Below are 18,555 nucleotides of genomic sequence, written 5' to 3'. Positions count from 1 at the left end.
AAATGTGTTCTTTGTAGATCTGTTGCAAGATGTAACTGAAAGTGACTTGTCTTTATTTATACTTACATATTTTAGCTCCTCCAACACTTGATCTTGACTTCAGAGACAAACTTACAGTTCGCGTTGGGGAAGCTTTTGCCCTCACTGGCCGGTACTCCGGAAAACCAAAGCCCAAGGTCAGTTGGTTCAAAGATGATGCTGATGTACTAGAAGATGATCGCACTCATATAAAGACCACACCCACCACACTTGCTCTTGAGAAGGTCAAAGCCAAGCGTTCCGATTCTGGCAGATACTGCGTGGTAGTGGAGAACAGTACAGGCTCCCGGAAAGGTTTCTGCCAAGTTAATGTTGTTGGTAAGTATTTTGTTTTCTTGAGGGAAAAGTGGATATTCTGTTCTTTGAAAAGCAGAAATAGAAATTATATATCTTGTGCTGTGAATTTTTTTTTTTTCTGCAGACCGTCCTGGACCACCAGTAGGACCAGTTGTTTTTGATGAGGTGACCAAAGAGTACATGGTTATCTCCTGGAAACCACCTTTAGATGACGGAGGAAGTGAGATTACCAACTACATAATTGAGAAGAAAGAGCTGGGGAAAGACGTTTGGATGCCTGTGACGTCTGCAAGTGCTAAAACAACATGCAAAGTTCCCAAACTACTTGAAGGAAAAGATTATATTTTCCGGATATATGCTGAAAATCTATATGGAATCAGTGATCCTCTGGTGTCTGATTCAATGAAAGCTAAAGATCGTTTCAGTAAGCATTGTGTTTGTTTTGGGTGATTCCATGTTTAATGTGGTTCACATGAAAATGAAGTTTATAACACATTTTGTTCACATTTGCTACAGGGGTTCCTGATGCACCTGAACAGCCAATTGTTACAGAAGTTACCAAGGACTCTGCATTAGTGACCTGGAACAAACCAAATGATGGAGGAAAGCCCATTACAAATTACATTCTGGAAAAGAGAGAAACTATGTCTAAACGATGGGCAAGAGTGACCAAAGAGCCTATCCATCCATACACTAAATTCAGGGTTCCTGATCTACTAGAAGGATGTCAGTATGAATTCCGGGTTTCTGCAGAAAATGAAATTGGTATCGGAGATCCAAGTCCACCGTCCAAACCAATCTTTGCTAAAGATCCAATTGGTACAGTATTGAAGCATTCATTTTGTTTTCATATCACCCAATTTCTTTTCTGCTATAATTCTAATTCTTTTTGGTTACATTTCTTGTACAGCTAAACCTAGTCCCCCAGTGAATCCTGAAGCAGTAGATACAACATGTAATTCAGTTGATCTAACTTGGCAGCCACCACGTCACGATGGTGGTAGCAAGATTCTGGGTTACATTGTTGAGTACCAGAAGGTTGGAGATGAAGAGTGGAGAAGAGCCAACCACACTCCTGAATCATGTCCTGAAACTAAATACAAAGTCACTGGTCTGCGGGATGGTCAGACATATAAGTTCAGAGTCATAGCTGTCAATGAAGCTGGAGAGTCTGATCCAGCTCATGTGCCAGAGCCGGTGCTAGTGAAAGACAGACTTGGTGAGTAAAAGAGTCTCACTTGCATTTGCAAGAAAAAATAGTATCTTCATATGCTTCACTGTAATATGCACTAGTAAATACATTTAAACATGCTGTTTTCCTTTTTTTTTCTAGAACCCCCTGACTTAATACTTGATGCCAACATGGCAAGAGAACAACACATTAAGGTTGGTGACACTCTAAGGCTTAGCGCCATCATCAAAGGAGTGCCATTTCCCAAAGTGACTTGGAAAAAAGAAGACAGAGAGGCTCCAACTAAAGCAAGAATTGATGTCACTCCTGTTGGCAGCAAACTGGAAATTCGTAATGCTGCCCATGAAGATGGTGGAATTTATTCCTTAACAGTGGAGAATCCAGCTGGTTCAAAAACAGTTTCAGTGAAAGTGCTTGTATTAGGTAAGAGTTTAAATGCTTGATAACCTTTGAAAATATTTTTGATGTATTTATTATGAGTTCTTTCTGATCAGGATTAAAACATTCACACAACTACTATTTAATCCTTTTCAGATAAGCCTGGGCCACCCAGAGATCTGGAAGTCAGTGAAATTAGAAAAGATTCTTGTTACCTTACTTGGAAAGAGCCACTGGATGATGGTGGGTCTGTAATTACAAATTATGTGGTCGAGAGGAGAGATGTTGCCAGTGCCCAGTGGTCACCTCTTTCAACTACATCAAAGAAAAAGAGTCACTTGGCTCAACATTTGAATGAAGGCAATCAGTATCTCTTCCGAGTGGCTGCTGAGAACCAGTATGGGCGTGGTCCTTTTGTGGAAACACCTAAACCCATCAAGGCTCTGGATCCCCTTCGTAAGTTGCCTTCTCTGGTACATAACTGTTGCTTGACTGTCTTTGACAGTAATATTTATTCATCAAAATATCTTTTTTTCTAAAAGATCCCCCAGGGCCACCCAAGAATCTGCACCATGTAGATGTTGACAAAACTGAAGTTTCCCTTGTTTGGAATAAGCCAGATCGTGATGGTGGCTCCCCAATCACTGGCTATTTGGTGGAGTATCAGGAAGAAGGTGCCCAAGACTGGATTAAATTCAAGACTGTGACAAATCTAGAGTGTGTGGTTACTGGACTACAACTAGGAAAGACCTATAGATTCCGTGTAAAAGCTGAAAATATCGTGGGTCTTAGTATCCCTGATACAACGATCCCAATAGAATGCCAAGAAAAACTAGGTGATTTTTATTTTTTTTTTCCATCCTTTAAATGACTTACATGGTGAAATCAAACTCTAACTTCCTTCTGTTTACTTTCCAGTACCTCCATCTGTGGAGCTAGATGTGAAATTAATTGAAGGCCTTGTGGTAAAAGCTGGAACTACAGTCAGATTCCCTGCTATCATAAGAGGTGTACCCATTCCTGCTGTAAAGTGGACAAGTGATGGGATTGAGATTAAATCAGATGATCACTACACAGTGGAGACTGACAGCTTTTCATCCGTTCTTACCATTAAGAACTGTTTAAGGAAAGACACTGGGGAATATCAAATCACAGTGTCCAATGCAGCTGGTAGCAAAACAGTACCTGTACATCTTACTGTTCTCGATGTCCCTGGTCCACCAACAGGTCCTATTAATATTCTGGAAGTCACTCCTGAATATATGATCATCTCATGGCAACCACCCAAGGATGATGGTGGAAGCCCTGTGATAAATTATATTGTTGAGAAACAAGACACGAGGAAAGACACCTGGGGTGTTGTCTCTTCAGGAAGCAGTAAGCTGAAATTAAAAGTCCCACACCTGCAAAAAGGCTGTGAATATGTTTTCCGAGTGAAAGCAGAGAATAAGATGGGTGTTGGTCCTCCCCTTGACTCCACACCCACTGTGGCCAAACACAAGTTTAGTCCTCCATCTCCTCCCGGTAAACCAGTGGTTACTGACATCACTGAAAATGCTGCAACAGTATCATGGACCCTGCCAAAGTCTGATGGTGGCAGCCCAATAACTGGCTACTATGTGGAACGTCGGGAAGCAACTGGCAAGTGGGTGAGAGTCAACAAAACACCAACAGCAGACCTGAAGTTCACAGTGACTGGACTCTATGAGGGAAACACCTATGAGTTCAGAGTTTTTGCTGAAAATCTTGCAGGATTAAGCAACCCATCCCCAAGCTCGGACCCAATAAAAGCGTGTCGGCCCATCAAACCACCTGGACCACCTATTAATCCTAAATTAAAAGACAAGACTAAAGAATCAGCTGACTTGGTGTGGACAAAGCCCCTCAGTGATGGTGGCAGCCCCATTCTGGGATATGTAGTAGAATGTCAGAAACCTGGGACCACAAAATGGGACAGGATTAACAAAGATGAACTCATTCGACAATGTGCCTATAGGGTCCCTGGACTCATTGAAGGAAATGAGTACAGATTCCGTATAAAGGCAGCTAATATTGTAGGAGAAGGAGAGCCAAGAGAACTGGCAGAATCTGTGATTGCCAAAGATATCCTGCATCCTCCAGAAGTAGAGCTTGATGTAACTTGTCGTGATGTCATTACCGTTAGAGTGGGCCAGACTATCCGCATTCTTGCTCGAGTCAAAGGCAGGCCTGAACCAGACATAACCTGGTCTAAGGAAGGCAAAGTACTGGTCCGAGAAAAGCGGGTCGACCTAATCCATGATCTACCTCGTGTTGAGTTACAAATTAAAGAAGCTGTTAGAGCAGATCACGGCAAGTATATCATCTCAGCTAAGAACAGCAGCGGACATGCCCAAGGGTCAGCCATTGTGAATGTCCTTGACAGACCCGGACCTTGCCAGAATTTGAAGGTTAGCAATGTAACCAAGGAGAACTGCACAATTTCTTGGGAAAACCCACTAGATAATGGTGGTTCAGAAATAACAAATTTTATAGTAGAATATCGGAAACCAAACCAGAGGGGCTGGTCAATCGTCGCTTCAGATGTCACTAAGAGATTAATCAAAGCCAACCTTCGAGCCAACGATGAGTACTATTTCCGAGTCTGTGCAGAAAATAAAGTAGGTGTTGGGCCAACCATTGAAACAAAAACTCCAATTCTGGCTATTAATCCTATTGACAGGCCAGGGGAGCCAGAAAACCTTCACATTGCAGATAAAGGAAAGACATTTGTCTATCTGAAGTGGCGGCGCCCTGATTATGATGGTGGCAGCCCAAATCTCTCCTACCATGTCGAGAGGAGGCTGAAAGGCTCGACAGACTGGGAAAGAGTACACAAAGGAAGCATTAAAGAAACCCACTACATGGTTGACAAATGTGTTGAAAATCAGATTTACGAGTTTAGAGTACAAACAAAGAATGAAGGTGGGGAAAGTGATTGGGTAAAGACAGAGGAAGTTGTAGTAAAGGAAGACTTGCAGAAACCAGTACTTGATCTGAAATTAAGCGGGGTGCTGACTGTCAAAGCAGGGGACACCATTAGACTTGAGGCAGGTGTTAGAGGCAAACCATTCCCAGAAGTGGTGTGGACCAAGGACAAAGATGCAACTGACTTCACAAGATCACCAAGAGTCAAGATTGATACCAGTGCTGATTCATCTAAATTTTCTCTCACCAAAGCAAGGAGAAGTGATGGTGGGAAATACGTTGTTACAGCAACTAATACAGCTGGCAGTTTTGTGGCCTATGCCACCGTCAATGTTTTAGATAAGCCTGGTCCTGTCAGAAACCTGAAAATCACTGACGTGTCCAGTGACCGGTGTACTATTCGCTGGGATCCACCTGAAGATGATGGCGGTTGTGAAATCCAAAATTACATTCTAGAAAAATGTGAGAGCAAACGAATGGTTTGGTCTACCTATTCTGCTACTGTCTTAACACCAGGCACTACAGTAACACGTCTCATAGAAGGAAATGAATATATTTTCAGAGTCCGGGCAGAAAATAAGATAGGCACCGGACCTCCTACAGAAAGTAAACCAGTCATAGCTAAAACCAAATTTGATAGGCCTGGTCGCCCTGATCCCCCCGAAGTCACCAAAGTCAGCAAAGAAGAGATGACGGTGGTTTGGAGTCCTCCTGAGTATGATGGTGGGAAGTCTATCACAGGATACTACTTGGAGAAAAAGGAAAAGCACTCAGTACGATGGGTCCCTGTTAACAAGAGTGCCATCCCTGAGAGACGTTTGAAAGTACAGAATCTCCTTCCAGGACATGAATATCAGTTCCGTGTCAAAGCAGAAAATGAAATTGGAGTTGGAGAACCAAGCTTGCCATCAAGACCAGTGGTGGCCAAAGACCCCATAGGTAAGACATTCTTGGTCTCTGTTCCATTCTTTGTGTTATGCAAACTATTCATTTTGAGCACGTAGGTGTTAGGTAAGTGCATTAAATCAATAACATTAAAGCCCTGCTTTAGCAAATAGTTTTTCAAATAGATATGCTACCAAATCGACTGAAAGATACAAGAGATTCTGATGTTTATGGATAAAGGTTAAAAAATCATTAATTAAAAAATTAAATGACTGTTTCATTAAGTTAAATTAAATACATAAAGCCATACATAAAAGTATCGCTAGGGGTAGTTAACTATGTGCGCATTTATTCTGCTGTAATTTCTTTTCAGAACCACCTGGTCCACCAACCAATCTCAAAGTGGTTGATACAACCAAAAGTTCCATAACTCTTGGATGGGGAAAACCAGTGTATGATGGAGGTGCACCAATAATTGGATATGTGGTAGAAATGAGACCAAAATTAGCAGATGCATCACCTGATGAAGGTTGGAAGAGATGCAATGCTGCAGCTCAACTTGTTCGCATGGAATTCACTGTCACCAGCTTGGATGAAAACCAAGAATATGAATTCAGGGTTTGTGCCCAAAACCAAGTAGGCATTGGACGCCCAGCAGAACTAAAGGAAGCTATCAAGCCTAAAGAAATCCTTGGTGAGGCCCTCCTTTAGCACATTTCATTTCCTATAACATTTCCCCACATTCTTAAAAGTGAACTAATGGCTTTACCATCATCTACAGAACCTCCAGAGATTGATTTGGATGCGAGCATGAGAAAACTGGTTGTTGTGAGAGCAGGATGCCCTATTCGGCTGTTTGCCATCGTGAGAGGGCGACCAGCCCCTAAAGTCACTTGGCGAAAAGTGGGCATTGATAATGTGGTCAGGAAAGGACAAGTGGATCTGGTTGACACCATGGCCTTCCTCGTCATCCCCAATTCTACCCGTGATGACTCCGGGAAATATTCCTTAACACTCGTCAACCCAGCAGGAGAAAAGGCTGTATTTGTGAATGTCAGAGTATTAGGTGAGTTGCTATCAAGCATCTATCTTTCCCTACACAAAGCAGTTCATGAGGATGTGGAGACAACATATACATCTCTTTATGTGGTTGGTTGCAGATACTCCTGGACCTGTGTCTGATTTAAAAGTTTCAGACGTCACTAAAACCTCATGTCATGTGTCCTGGGCCCCTCCTGAAAATGATGGTGGAAGCCAAGTGACACATTACATTGTGGAAAAACGGGATGCAGAGAGAAAGACGTGGTCAATAGTGAACCCTGAAGTTAAGAAGACAAGCTGCCAAGTGACTAATCTTGTCCCGGGGAATGAGTATTTCTTCCGAGTCACTGCTGTCAATGAGTATGGCCCTGGCGTCCCAACAGATGTCCCCAAACCAGTGCTTGCCTCAGATCCACTAAGTAAGTAATATTTTCTTTCCTCCATTTAACTCCAGTTGCCTGTTTTAGGATGGTCAAGATACCAGTATCATTTCTATTTTAATCTATTAATAAAAGGGATTTAATCTTTACAGAATAGCAGACATCTGCCACAGACTCTTTGCTTTTAATATACTGACCTGTAACATAGTAAATTTCAGATGTACACTCAGAGAGTTGATTTGATTAGGTTACCTTGATAAGCGTCTGCATCACATGTTTCCTCTAGGCGAGCCTGATCCTCCAAGGAAACTAGAAGTGACTGAAATGACAAAGAACAGTGCAACCCTGGCCTGGTTGCCTCCCTTGCGTGATGGAGGCGCAAAAATTGATGGCTATATCATCAGCTACAGAGAAGAAGAACAGCCCGCAGATCGCTGGACAGAGTACTCAGTAGTGAAAGATCTCAGCCTTGTTGTCACAGGCCTCAAGGAAGGAAAGAAATACAAGTTCAGGGTGGCAGCCAGAAATGCCGTCGGAGTCAGTTTGCCGAGAGAGGCTGAAGGAGTCTATGAAGCGAAAGAACAGCTGTGTAAGTACTCACAGCTTCATTTGCATAATGCACCAAAAGCTCTTGATTTCTCTCGATATCTAGATACTTGTCTTCAGGGAATATAGTTGAACAAACACTTGGGAAACATTAGAAGGTAGTAGATTTTACACATTTAAGTCCACAACATGTGGTTTAAAAAAGTAAAACTTTCCAGCATAACATACATACACACAGCCAAAGAAAGATGCTTGAAATGATATCTAGGGTACACCATATCTGATATTTTCTTTCATTCTTTAAAAATATACATTGGGTAAAATGCCAACATTAATTTGAACCCAGGATGCACACAGGAATTGAGAAATCACTAGTGTAGTTCCCCATCAGAAGAAATGTAATGCCTAAAAATTAACAGATTTCTCTTTTATCTGTAGTGCCACCAAAGATCCTTATGCCCGAGCAAATTACCATCAAAGCTGGGAAGAAACTCCGAGTTGAAGCCCATGTATATGGAAAGCCTCATCCCATCTGTAAATGGAAAAAAGGAGAAGATGACGTTGTCACATCCAGCCACCTGGCTGTGCACAAGGCAGACACATCTTCCATCCTGATCATAAAGGATGTCACCAGGAAGGACAGTGGCTACTATAGCCTCACAGCAGAGAACAGTTCTGGGGTAGACACTCAGAAAATCAAAGTGATAGTCATGGGTAGGTAAAGGGTGAGACAGATGACCATATAAAGAAAACCTATAACTTCCCCGCCACCCCCACCAACAAATCTTTCATTTCTTTCCTCTCGGTTCATACAGATGCTCCAGGACCCCCTCAGCCTCCATTTGACATTTCTGATATTGATGCTGATGCTTGCTCCCTGTCATGGCACATCCCCCTGGAGGATGGAGGCAGTAGCATCACCAATTACATAGTGGAGAAGTGTGATGTAAGCCGAGGTGACTGGGTCACAGCTCTCGCTTCAGTTACAAAAACATCCTGCAGGGTTGGAAAGCTGATTCCAGGCCAGGAGTATGTTTTCCGGGTCCGTGCTGAAAACCGATTTGGCATTTCAGAGCCTCTCACATCTCCAAAGATGCTTGCTAAGTTCCCATTTGGTAAGTATTTTTCAGGGGAAAACTAAATTTTTTTTTCCTTTCTAATCTATTCTGAAAGACAAAACTGAAATTTTCCTTGACTTCATCTCTAGATGTTCCTAGTGAACCAAAGAATGCCCGAGTCACCAAGGTCAACAAAGACTGCATATTTGTTGCATGGGACAGACCAGACAGTGATGGAGGGAGCCCCATCACTGGTTACTTGATTGAACGCAAAGAGAGGAACAGTTTGCTCTGGGTAAAAGCTAATGATACTCCTGTCCGGTCAACTGAATATCCTTGTGCTGGTCTTGTAGAAGGTCTTGAGTATTCATTCAGAATCTATGCCCTCAACAAAGCTGGATCCAGTCCACCCAGCAAACCAACAGAATATGTAACTGCAAGAACACCAGTTGGTAAGCAATGAATCTTTTGTAGTGTTCTGGAAGCATATTTATAATTTGGAATTTCTGCAAAGTACTATTTCTAGTTACAAATACTCATCTTCCTTATCATGAAATGTACTACATATAGCTCTTGTAAATGCAAAGCAAAGACTAGAAACCGCATACTGATTGTCTGATTATTAACACGGGATGGAGGAAGATGTTTGACATGGTGGCTAAGATGCTGTATGAGGCACCCACATCCCATATTGGGGTGCCTGTAGTCAAGTCCCTGCTCCACTTCTTATCCAGCTTCCTGCTACAGAGCATCCTCAGAGACAGCAGCTAATGGCTCAAGTTCCTGGGTCCCTGCCATTGGCCCAACACCCAGCTATTCAGGGCATTGAGGAGTGAACCAGGCAATGGGAAACTGTTTATTTCCCACCATGTTTCTCTCTTTTTTCAAACAAATAATCTTTTTAACATCTACTTATTTATTTGGTAAAGAATGAAAGACAAAGATCTTCCATCTACTGGCTTACACCTTAGATGACCGTAACAGCTAGGGCTGGGCCAAGTCAAAGCCAGTAACCAGCAGCTTCTTCTAGGTCTCCCACATGGGTGACGGACCCAGGGCACTTGGACCTTCCTCTGTTGCTTTTTCCAGGCATGTTAGCAGGCAGCTTGATCAGAAATGGAGCAGCTGGGACATGAAGCAGCACCCAAATGCGATGCCAATATTGCAAGCAGTGGCTTTTCACAGCCACAACCCTATAAATAGAACCAGCAGGGGAGGGGGCAGGGACAATTTTCATCCTATTGAGCTTATTTAATGGCATGAGGACTTTCAGGAAATATGGAAAGTTTAAATTTCTTCTATTAAGATAAATACTGAGAATCTCTTTTGGTTTTAGATCCGCCTGGGAAACCTGAAGTTATAGATGTCACGAAGAGTACCGTATCCCTCATCTGGGCCCGTCCCAAGCATGATGGAGGAAGCAAAATCATTGGCTATTTCATAGAGGCTTGCAAACTTCCTGGTGATAAGTGGGTACGCTGCAATACTACACCACACCAGATTCCCCAGGAAGAGTACACAGTCACTGGCTTGGAAGAGAATGCTCAGTACCAATTTAGAGCAATTGCCAAGACAGCAGTAAACATCAGCCAGCCTTCGGAACCTTCAGATCCAGTAACTATCCTTGCAGAAAATGGTAAGATTTTGTTGTTTGTTACAATTGAAAATGAGAAGCCTTTGTGGTGTTTAAGTAAAATGAGAGGTACTGGGCCCGGCACAGTAGCCTAGTGGCTATAGTCCTCGCCTTGCACACTCGGGATCCCATATGGGTGCTTGTTCATGACCCAGCTGCCCTGCTTCCCAGTTAGCTCCCTACTTGTGGCCTGGGAAGACAGTATAGGATGGCCCAAAGCCTTGGGACCCTGGGAGACCCAGAAGAAGCTCCTGGCTTGGATCAGCTCAGCTCCAGCTGTTGCAGCCACCTGTGGAATGAACCAGCAAATGGAAGATCTTTCTCTCTCTCTATAAATCTCACTTTCCAATAAAAATAAATAAATCATTTTAAAATGATAGGTACTTCATATACAGACATTAAATTATGGTTATAGACCTAAAAAGCAGGATACCAAACTGTGAGAAATGTATAATTTCAACAAGTTCACAAAATGATAATAAAGAAATGCATCAAGTTCTGATACTAAAAACTTAGGTGTGTTGGAATGATGGGTAATATTTTTTTTTTTTTGCTATTCTTTCAAAATGACCAAATTTCTATAGTAGACTTCTAACCTTTTATAATGTGTAACTTGCTTGGTTGCAAATAGAGGCTGAAAGGGAGGATTCAGGGATGAAGCAAGTGGAATATTGGTCATGGGCATGAAATTTCAGTTCAGAGAAATAATTGTTAGTGATCCATTGCACAGCACCATGACTACAGTTAACAATAATTTATATATCTCAAAATTGCTGAAAGAGCTGATTTTAAATGTTGGCAACATTGGAAAAAGGGCAGGTAAGATACACAAGTCAAAACATCATGCTGTGCCTAGAATAATTATGTTAATAATAAAGAAGAAAAGTCTTTCTTTATGGAGTCAGAATAAATAAATTTCCTGTTTGTAATTAATAAGAATCACACTACAATAGCTTTGCATGTATTAAACTTTTTTACCTTATGTCTTTGCAGTTCCTCCCAGGATAGACTTGAGTGTGGCTATGAAATCTTTGCTTACTGTGAAAGCTGGTACCAACGTTTGCTTGGATGCTACTGTTTTTGGCAAACCAATGCCAACGGTTTCTTGGAAGAAAGACGGCACACTGCTAAAACCAGCAGAAGGCATTAAGATGGCCATGCAGCGGAACTTGTGCACCTTGGAGCTGTTCAGTGTGAACCGGAAGGACTCAGGAGACTACACCATCACTGCCGAGAATTCAAGCGGTTCCAAATCAGCCACCATTAAACTGAAAGTGCTAGGTAACTAAAGCACTGCCTGAGAATCCTATCTTTTAGCATGGCTGATGAGGTGTAAAAAATTTTTAAATAGTTTGTGAGAAAAATATGAGGACCTTCAAAAAGTTCATGAAAATGAATATTGTAAAACATTATACAAGAATTCCACAATTTTCATGAAACTTTTAAAGCTCCATTTCTCTTAGAAAATGTAAGTTGATATGTAAGAAGTCACTTCAATAAAGTTCTAAGTACAGAAATAATTGTATCACAAAATGGTGGTTTTGAACTGGACAGAGCATTAGAGGTCAGAGAAACCTGTTACCTAATTTAATGTAAGTAAAAGCTAGGATGCTGAAGAATGAAGTGACTTCAAAGGTCAAACAAGAGGTCAGTGACAGTATAAAGACTGCAACCCCTACCTCCAGACCTCCACTATACTATAGTCATGGTCCAGCTCACATGTCACTGAAAGACTTTTTGTTCTTTCAGATAAACCAGGTCCTCCCGCATCTGTTAAAATCAACAAAATGTATTCAGATCGTGCAATGCTTTCATGGGAACCTCCTCTTGAGGACGGGGGCTCAGAAATCACCAACTACATTGTTGACAAACGTGAAACAAGCAGACCCAACTGGGCTCAAGTCTCTGCTACGGTGCCCATCACCAGCTGCACTGTAGAGAAACTCATTGAGGGCCACGAGTATCAGTTCCGGATTTGTGCAGAAAATAAATACGGAGTGGGTGACCCAATCTTCACTGAACCGGCAATCGCTAAAAACCCATATGGTAGGAACATCCTCCTGCAGTGTTTCATTTTCCTCTAAATGGTAGCTTTTAGCTTGAGAAGTTAACTTTTTTGATCCATCTCTGCAGATCCACCTGGACGTTGTGATCCTCCTGTCATTAGCAACATAACCAAAGACCACATGACAGTCAGCTGGAAAGCCCCTGCAGATGACGGTGGCTCACCCATCACTGGCTATCTGGTTGAAAAGAGGGAAACCCAAGCAGTTAACTGGACTAAGGTCAACAGGAAACCTGTTATAGAAAGAACAATAAAAGCAACAGGTCTCCAAGAAGGCACTGAGTATGAATTCCGAGTTACAGCCATAAACAAAGCTGGCCCAGGCAAACCCAGTGATGCCTCCAAAGCCGTATATGCACAAGACCCTCTGTGTAAGTTCTCACAAAAGAAATCTTGCTTCTTAGGTTATTGTCAGCATTGAACACCCAGGAATGAAGTTCTAATGAAATTTTTCTATTATTTACCCTAGATCCTCCTGGCCCACCTGCTTTCCCTAAAGTTTATGACACAACCAGGAGCTCTGTGAGCCTGTCTTGGGGCAAGCCAGCCTATGATGGAGGTAGCCCTATCATTGGTTATCTAGTGGAAGTGAAACGAGTGGACTCTGAAAATTGGGTGAGGTGCAATTTACCACAGAAGCTGCAGAAAACTCGCTTTGATGTTACTGGCCTGATAGAAAATACAGAATATCAATTCCGTGTGTACGCCGTTAATAAGGTTGGATACAGTGACCCCAGTGATGTGCCAGACAAACATTGCCCCAAAGACATCTTAAGTGAGTATTACTTGACAATAAGAAATGACTATTCTTATCAATCATATTAAGAAGTAGAGCAGAACTCCTTTATGCATAGGTGTGTTTGCTTGCAAGCTTTAGTGCGAGTGATTCCAGGAGTACATTTTAGGAGAGCTGGTTTGGAAATGTATGCTATTGTTTAAAAGGACAAATAGAATACAAGGTGATTTGTGGTTTGGAAAGTTTTTCTTATTAATAGAATTCCATGTCTTCAAAAGACTATAAAATATGCAAACTTGATTCAGAGAAAAAGTTTATTTTTTAAGTAATCAATTTTCATTCTAGTATTTTCTCTTCATATCCAGTTTCTCCATAGGATGTAATTAATAGGTTCTCTAGAGTTAACCTCTCTTTACCTTATTTCATATATTCACTTAATTTCCCAGTTGGTTTGAATTATTTTATATAATATTTCTTCCCTGAGTAATTTTTTTCCTATAATAAAAAAAAATGCAAAGCACAAGAGTATCTTCACCAATTATAGAAAAGGGGAAAAAGAAGAGAATCAGGAGCTAGTCAGCTACTTTCTTGTAATGTTTGTGGTGTCTGATAGCATGTGCCACTCACAAAGAGAGGTACAAACCCTGCTGGGAAAGTTTGGTTGATCTCAAAACATATTAGAAAGCAGGAAGATCAACAGTTGGTACATAGTACTAAAATAATTTTGATGATTATATTTAAGATGTTTTGCAGAACAAGAAATAGGTTCTAGGGGGGAAATGTTTAAAAATGTATTTTACGAGTGAGAAGGCCAGATATCAAAAGTACACTTGATCATTAAATATTTATTATTTTTAACGTTCCTCAACCCCAAATCAAATAGTTCCACCTGAAGGAGAACTTGATGCTGATCTCCGGAAAACACTCATATTACGTGCTGGAGTTACAATGAGACTGTACGTCCCAGTGAAAGGACGTCCACCTCCAAAGATTACTTGGTCTAAACCAAATGTCAATTTGAGAGAACGGATTGGACTGGACATCAAGTCAACTGATTTTGACACTTTCTTACGCTGTGAAAATGTGAACAAATATGATGCAGGAAAATATATATTGACCTTGGAGAATAGCTGTGGTAAAAAGGAATATACCATAGTCGTGAAAGTACTTGGTAAGTCTGTTTGCAAAAAAGAATTGTAAATGTTTAAAACTAGTGTTGGTAGTTTTTTCACATGCTTATTTCTAACTTACTATTTGACCAGATACTCCCGGGCCACCTGTCAATGTGACTGTTAAGGAAATATCCAAAGACTCTGCTTATATTACCTGGGATCCTCCCATTATTGATGGGGGAAGCCCCATAATAAACTACGTGGTAGAAAAACGCGATGCGGAAAGGAAATCCTGGTCGACAGTGACAACTGAGTGCCCCAAAACAAGCTTCAGGGTATCTAACTTGGAAGAAGGAAAATCATACTTCTTCAGAGTGTTTGCTGAAAATGAATATGGCATTGGGGATCCCGGCGAGACACGTGATGCTGTCAAAGCTTCTGGTGAGCTAAGACCTACCACCCCATCATTTTGAGTGACTTCGTACCTTGGCCATTTGAGACATAGATTGACCATTTTACCTCTTCTCTTTCAGAAACTCCTGGACCAGTTGTAGATCTGAAAGCGCTAACCATAACCAAATCCTCTTGTACCATTGGCTGGAAGAAGCCTCGCAGCGATGGTGGAAGTCGAATTATTGGATATGTAGTCGATTTTATGACAGAAGAAAACAAATGGCAACGAGTTATGAAATCACTAAGCCTACAGTATTCCACAAAAGACTTGAGTGAAGGGAAGCAATACACCTTCAGAGTGAGTGCGGAGAATGAAAATGGTGAAGGAACCCCAAGTGAAATCACTGTTGTGGCAAAGGATGATGTTGGTAAGCCTCATCATATTTATCTTCATTATCCCTTTATGGTGGTCAGAAGGGCATTCTTGAACCCTACCCACAGATTCATCACAAAAAAAAAATCACTAAGAAACTATAACAGTGTGAAAGAGCAGATTGCCTGGTCTTAAAAATAAGGATAATTTTTCTCTGCTGTGTTATAGTGGCACCTGACCTTGACCTAAAGGATCTACCAGACTTGTGCTACTTGGCTAAAGAAAACAGCAACTTCCGTCTTAAGATCCCCATCAAAGGCAAGCCAGCTCCCTCAGTGACCTGGAAGAAAGGGGAAGATCCTCTAGCAACTGACACAAGAGTCAGTGTCGAGTCATCTGCAGTTAACACGACTCTTGTAGTATATGACTGCCAAAAATCTGATGCTGGAAAGTACACCATCACACTTAAAAATGTGGCCGGCACTAAGGAAGGAACTCTTTCTATCAAAGTCGTTGGCAAGCCTGGCATACCCACCGGCCCCATCAAATTCGATGAAGTCACAGCAGAAGCCATGACCTTGAAATGGGGTCCTCCAAAGGATGACGGGGGCTCTGAAATCACCAACTATATTCTGGAGAAGAGAGATTCTGTCAACAACAAGTGGGTGACGTGTGCATCAGCTGTCCAGAAAACCACCTTCAGGGTAACCAGACTTCATGAGGGTATGGAATATACCTTCAGGGTCAGTGCTGAAAATAAGTATGGTGTAGGAGAAGGACTAAAATCAGAGCCGATTGTTGCTAAGCATCCATTTGGTAAGTGTCTCAAAGACAAAAAAAAAAAAAAAGGCTTTGTAGTGGAAATGGCTAATTTAAATCTTATTTAAATGTTTCCTCTACTTTTCCCTAGATGTGCCCGATGCTCCTCCACCACCCAATATTGTGGATGTCAGACATGACTCTGTGTCTTTAACTTGGACTGATCCCAGGAAGACAGGTGGCTCTCCAATTACAGGTATTTACTTTACTCTTACTGCTGCAGGTTTTCTGTCAATATTCCTTTTGGGTACTTCCATGAAAACAAATTAAATGTGTGCTCCTTGACTATAGATCTATTTGCATTTGCAATGCTGTATTTTTCTTTCAGTGCAAATGGCTAGTGTTTTATTTCATATTGGTAATATCTTTTTTCATTTTTTATTTATATAAGGTGAACAAATTTAATGTATTACAAAATACAGCTCCAGGAGCACTGTCATATTTCCTACCCTCCCCTCCCTCCTGCCCACACTCCTACCATCTCTCCTCCTTCATAATTTTAAAAAATTTATAATGGCATACTTTCAGCTTATGTTATAATCACATGATTAATTCTGTACCAGATAGAGAATTCAACATGCAGTAAGTAGAACACCACTTTCCTCAAGAATATAACCAGGACTGTGAACAACTATTAAATCTCAAAATGTCAGTTTTGCTCATATACATGTTTTGTGCTATGTATACCCCTCCCAAAAAATGAATACCGTATTTTCCTTAATTTGTGGTATTTGATAGCCATTTTACAGGTTTAAATTATTCAGTAGAAAACAATAACTATGTATGTAAAGGAAAAAAAAGACACCATGGCTCAACAAAAGTGTAAATAGTGAGAATGATTATCTGTTTAACATCTCTATACATATTAAGACAATAATTATACTTTCTTTATGAATCTCGCAGGTTATCATATTGAGTTTAAGGAAAGAAATAGCCTTTTGTGGAAGAGAGCCAACAAGACTCCCATAAGGATGAAAGACTTTAAAGTGACAGGATTAACTGAAGGTCTTGAATATGAATTCCGAGTAATGGCAATCAATTTAGCAGGAGTGGGCAAGCCAAGCCTGCCATCAGAGCCTGTTGTGGCGCTTGATCCAATTGGTAAGTCATTGACGATGAATAACCCAGGTGCATTTTCTGCAGGAAGAAGAACATCAGCATGTGTTTCACTGATCTGTCCTTCTGTGTTTTAGATCCTCCTGGCAAGCCTGAGGTTATTAATGTAACAAGGAATTCAGTGACTCTCATTTGGACTGAGCCCAAATATGATGGTGGTCATAAGTTAACCGGATATATAGTAGAGAAGCGGGATCTGCCTTCTAAGTCTTGGATGAAAGCCAACCATATTAATGTCCCAGATTGTGCCTTTACTGTAACTGACCTTGTTGAGGGTGGAAAATATGAATTCAGAATTAGAGCAAAAAACACAGCAGGTGCAATTAGTGCTCCATCAGAAAGTACTGGAACCATTATTTGCAAGGATGAATACGGTAGGTAAATTTTACCTTCTACATACTTTGTTTAAAAACAGCCAATTACACTTTATTCCTTTTCTGACTTCAATGCTTTTCTTGTCTTTGCAGAGGCACCAACCATCGTCCTTGATCCCACAATAAAAGATGGACTCACAGTTAAAGCAGGGGATACAATTGTTTTGAGTGCCATTAGCATTCTTGGCAAACCCCTTCCAAAGTCAAGTTGGTCCAAAGCAGGAAAAGACATTAGACCATCAGATATATCTCAGATAACTTCAACCCCAACATCTTCCACGCTTACGGTCAAATATGCCTCTAGGAAAGATGCTGGTGAATACACCATCACTGCTACCAATCCTTTTGGCACAAAGGAAGAACATGTGAAGGTAACAGTTCTCGATGTACCTGGTCCCCCAGGACCTATTGAAATCAGCAATGTCTCTGCAGAGAAAGCAACCCTTACATGGACACCCCCCTTGGAAGATGGTGGTTCCCCAATTAAATCCTATGTTCTGGAAAAGAGAGAAACCAGCCGACTTCTGTGGACAGTGGTTGCTGAAGACATTCAGACTTGCAGGCACGTGGTAACCAAACTTATCCAAGGAAATGAGTACATCTTCCGTGTCTCGGCTGTAAACCACTATGGCAAAGGAGAACCTGTGCAGTCAGAACCTGTCAAGATGGTAGACAGATTTGGTATGTAGAGCATGAGAGGGAGCAGATACAGAAACATTCACAGCCATCCTTAGACAGTCATGAATGCTTATACGCTTCCTTTTTTTCCAGGTCCACCTGGTCCTCCTGGAAAACCAGAGATTTCAAATGTCACCAAGAACACTGCCACTGTCAGTTGGAAAAGGCCAGTGGATGATGGTGGCAGTGAGATCACAGGGTATCACATAGAAAGGAGAGAAAAGAAAGGCCTGCGATGGGTGAGAGCCACCAAGACGCCAGTTTCTGATCTCAGATGCAAAGTCACTGGACTGCAAGAAGGAAACACGTATGAATTCCGTGTCAGTGCAGAAAACCGAGCAGGGATTGGCCCGCCTAGTGATGCTTCAAAATCTGTTCTGATGAAAGATGCGGCATGTTAGTATTTATCTCTCTTGTCACCACTCATGCAAGAGCATCAGCGTGTTATAGTAATTACTCCAAAGCCAAACTGTTTAATATACACTCCTGTGTCT

The 18,555-nt window shown here is 41.4% G+C and overlaps 1 protein-coding gene across 5 annotated transcripts in view; it reads left to right on the top strand.

The window, feature by feature from the left end:
- The window catches only part of TTN (titin), a 262,852-nt gene that overhangs the window by 194,665 nt on the left and 49,632 nt on the right, over positions 1-18,555 (top strand). For all 5 annotated transcript variants that reach the window (XM_040971803.1, XM_040971802.1, XM_040971801.1 and 2 more), the window contains 29 exons: positions 76-357; positions 461-760; positions 853-1,155; positions 1,247-1,555; positions 1,670-1,951; positions 2,063-2,362; positions 2,449-2,742; positions 2,825-5,791; positions 6,111-6,431; positions 6,519-6,803; positions 6,898-7,197; positions 7,445-7,747; positions 8,143-8,418; positions 8,520-8,819; positions 8,912-9,214; positions 10,099-10,398; positions 11,389-11,676; positions 12,145-12,441; positions 12,529-12,831; positions 12,930-13,235; positions 14,080-14,367; positions 14,459-14,749; positions 14,842-15,129; positions 15,303-15,890; positions 15,985-16,089; positions 16,797-16,994; positions 17,087-17,383; positions 17,477-18,064; positions 18,155-18,457. In XM_040971803.1, the coding sequence (XP_040827737.1) occupies positions 76-357; positions 461-760; positions 853-1,155; positions 1,247-1,555; positions 1,670-1,951; positions 2,063-2,362; positions 2,449-2,742; positions 2,825-5,791; positions 6,111-6,431; positions 6,519-6,803; positions 6,898-7,197; positions 7,445-7,747; positions 8,143-8,418; positions 8,520-8,819; positions 8,912-9,214; positions 10,099-10,398; positions 11,389-11,676; positions 12,145-12,441; positions 12,529-12,831; positions 12,930-13,235; positions 14,080-14,367; positions 14,459-14,749; positions 14,842-15,129; positions 15,303-15,890; positions 15,985-16,089; positions 16,797-16,994; positions 17,087-17,383; positions 17,477-18,064; positions 18,155-18,457 (11,565 nt within the window). The remainder of the gene's footprint in view (positions 1-75; positions 358-460; positions 761-852; positions 1,156-1,246; positions 1,556-1,669; positions 1,952-2,062; positions 2,363-2,448; positions 2,743-2,824; positions 5,792-6,110; positions 6,432-6,518; positions 6,804-6,897; positions 7,198-7,444; positions 7,748-8,142; positions 8,419-8,519; positions 8,820-8,911; positions 9,215-10,098; positions 10,399-11,388; positions 11,677-12,144; positions 12,442-12,528; positions 12,832-12,929; positions 13,236-14,079; positions 14,368-14,458; positions 14,750-14,841; positions 15,130-15,302; positions 15,891-15,984; positions 16,090-16,796; positions 16,995-17,086; positions 17,384-17,476; positions 18,065-18,154; positions 18,458-18,555) is intronic.

Source organism: Ochotona curzoniae, unplaced genomic scaffold (assembly GCF_017591425.1).
Source record: "Ochotona curzoniae isolate NIBS_2020 unplaced genomic scaffold, NIBS_Ocur_1.0 contig_2210, whole genome shotgun sequence".
NCBI lineage: Eukaryota > Metazoa > Chordata > Mammalia > Lagomorpha > Ochotonidae > Ochotona > Ochotona curzoniae.
This window is presented reverse-complemented; position numbering and strand designations above follow the sequence as displayed.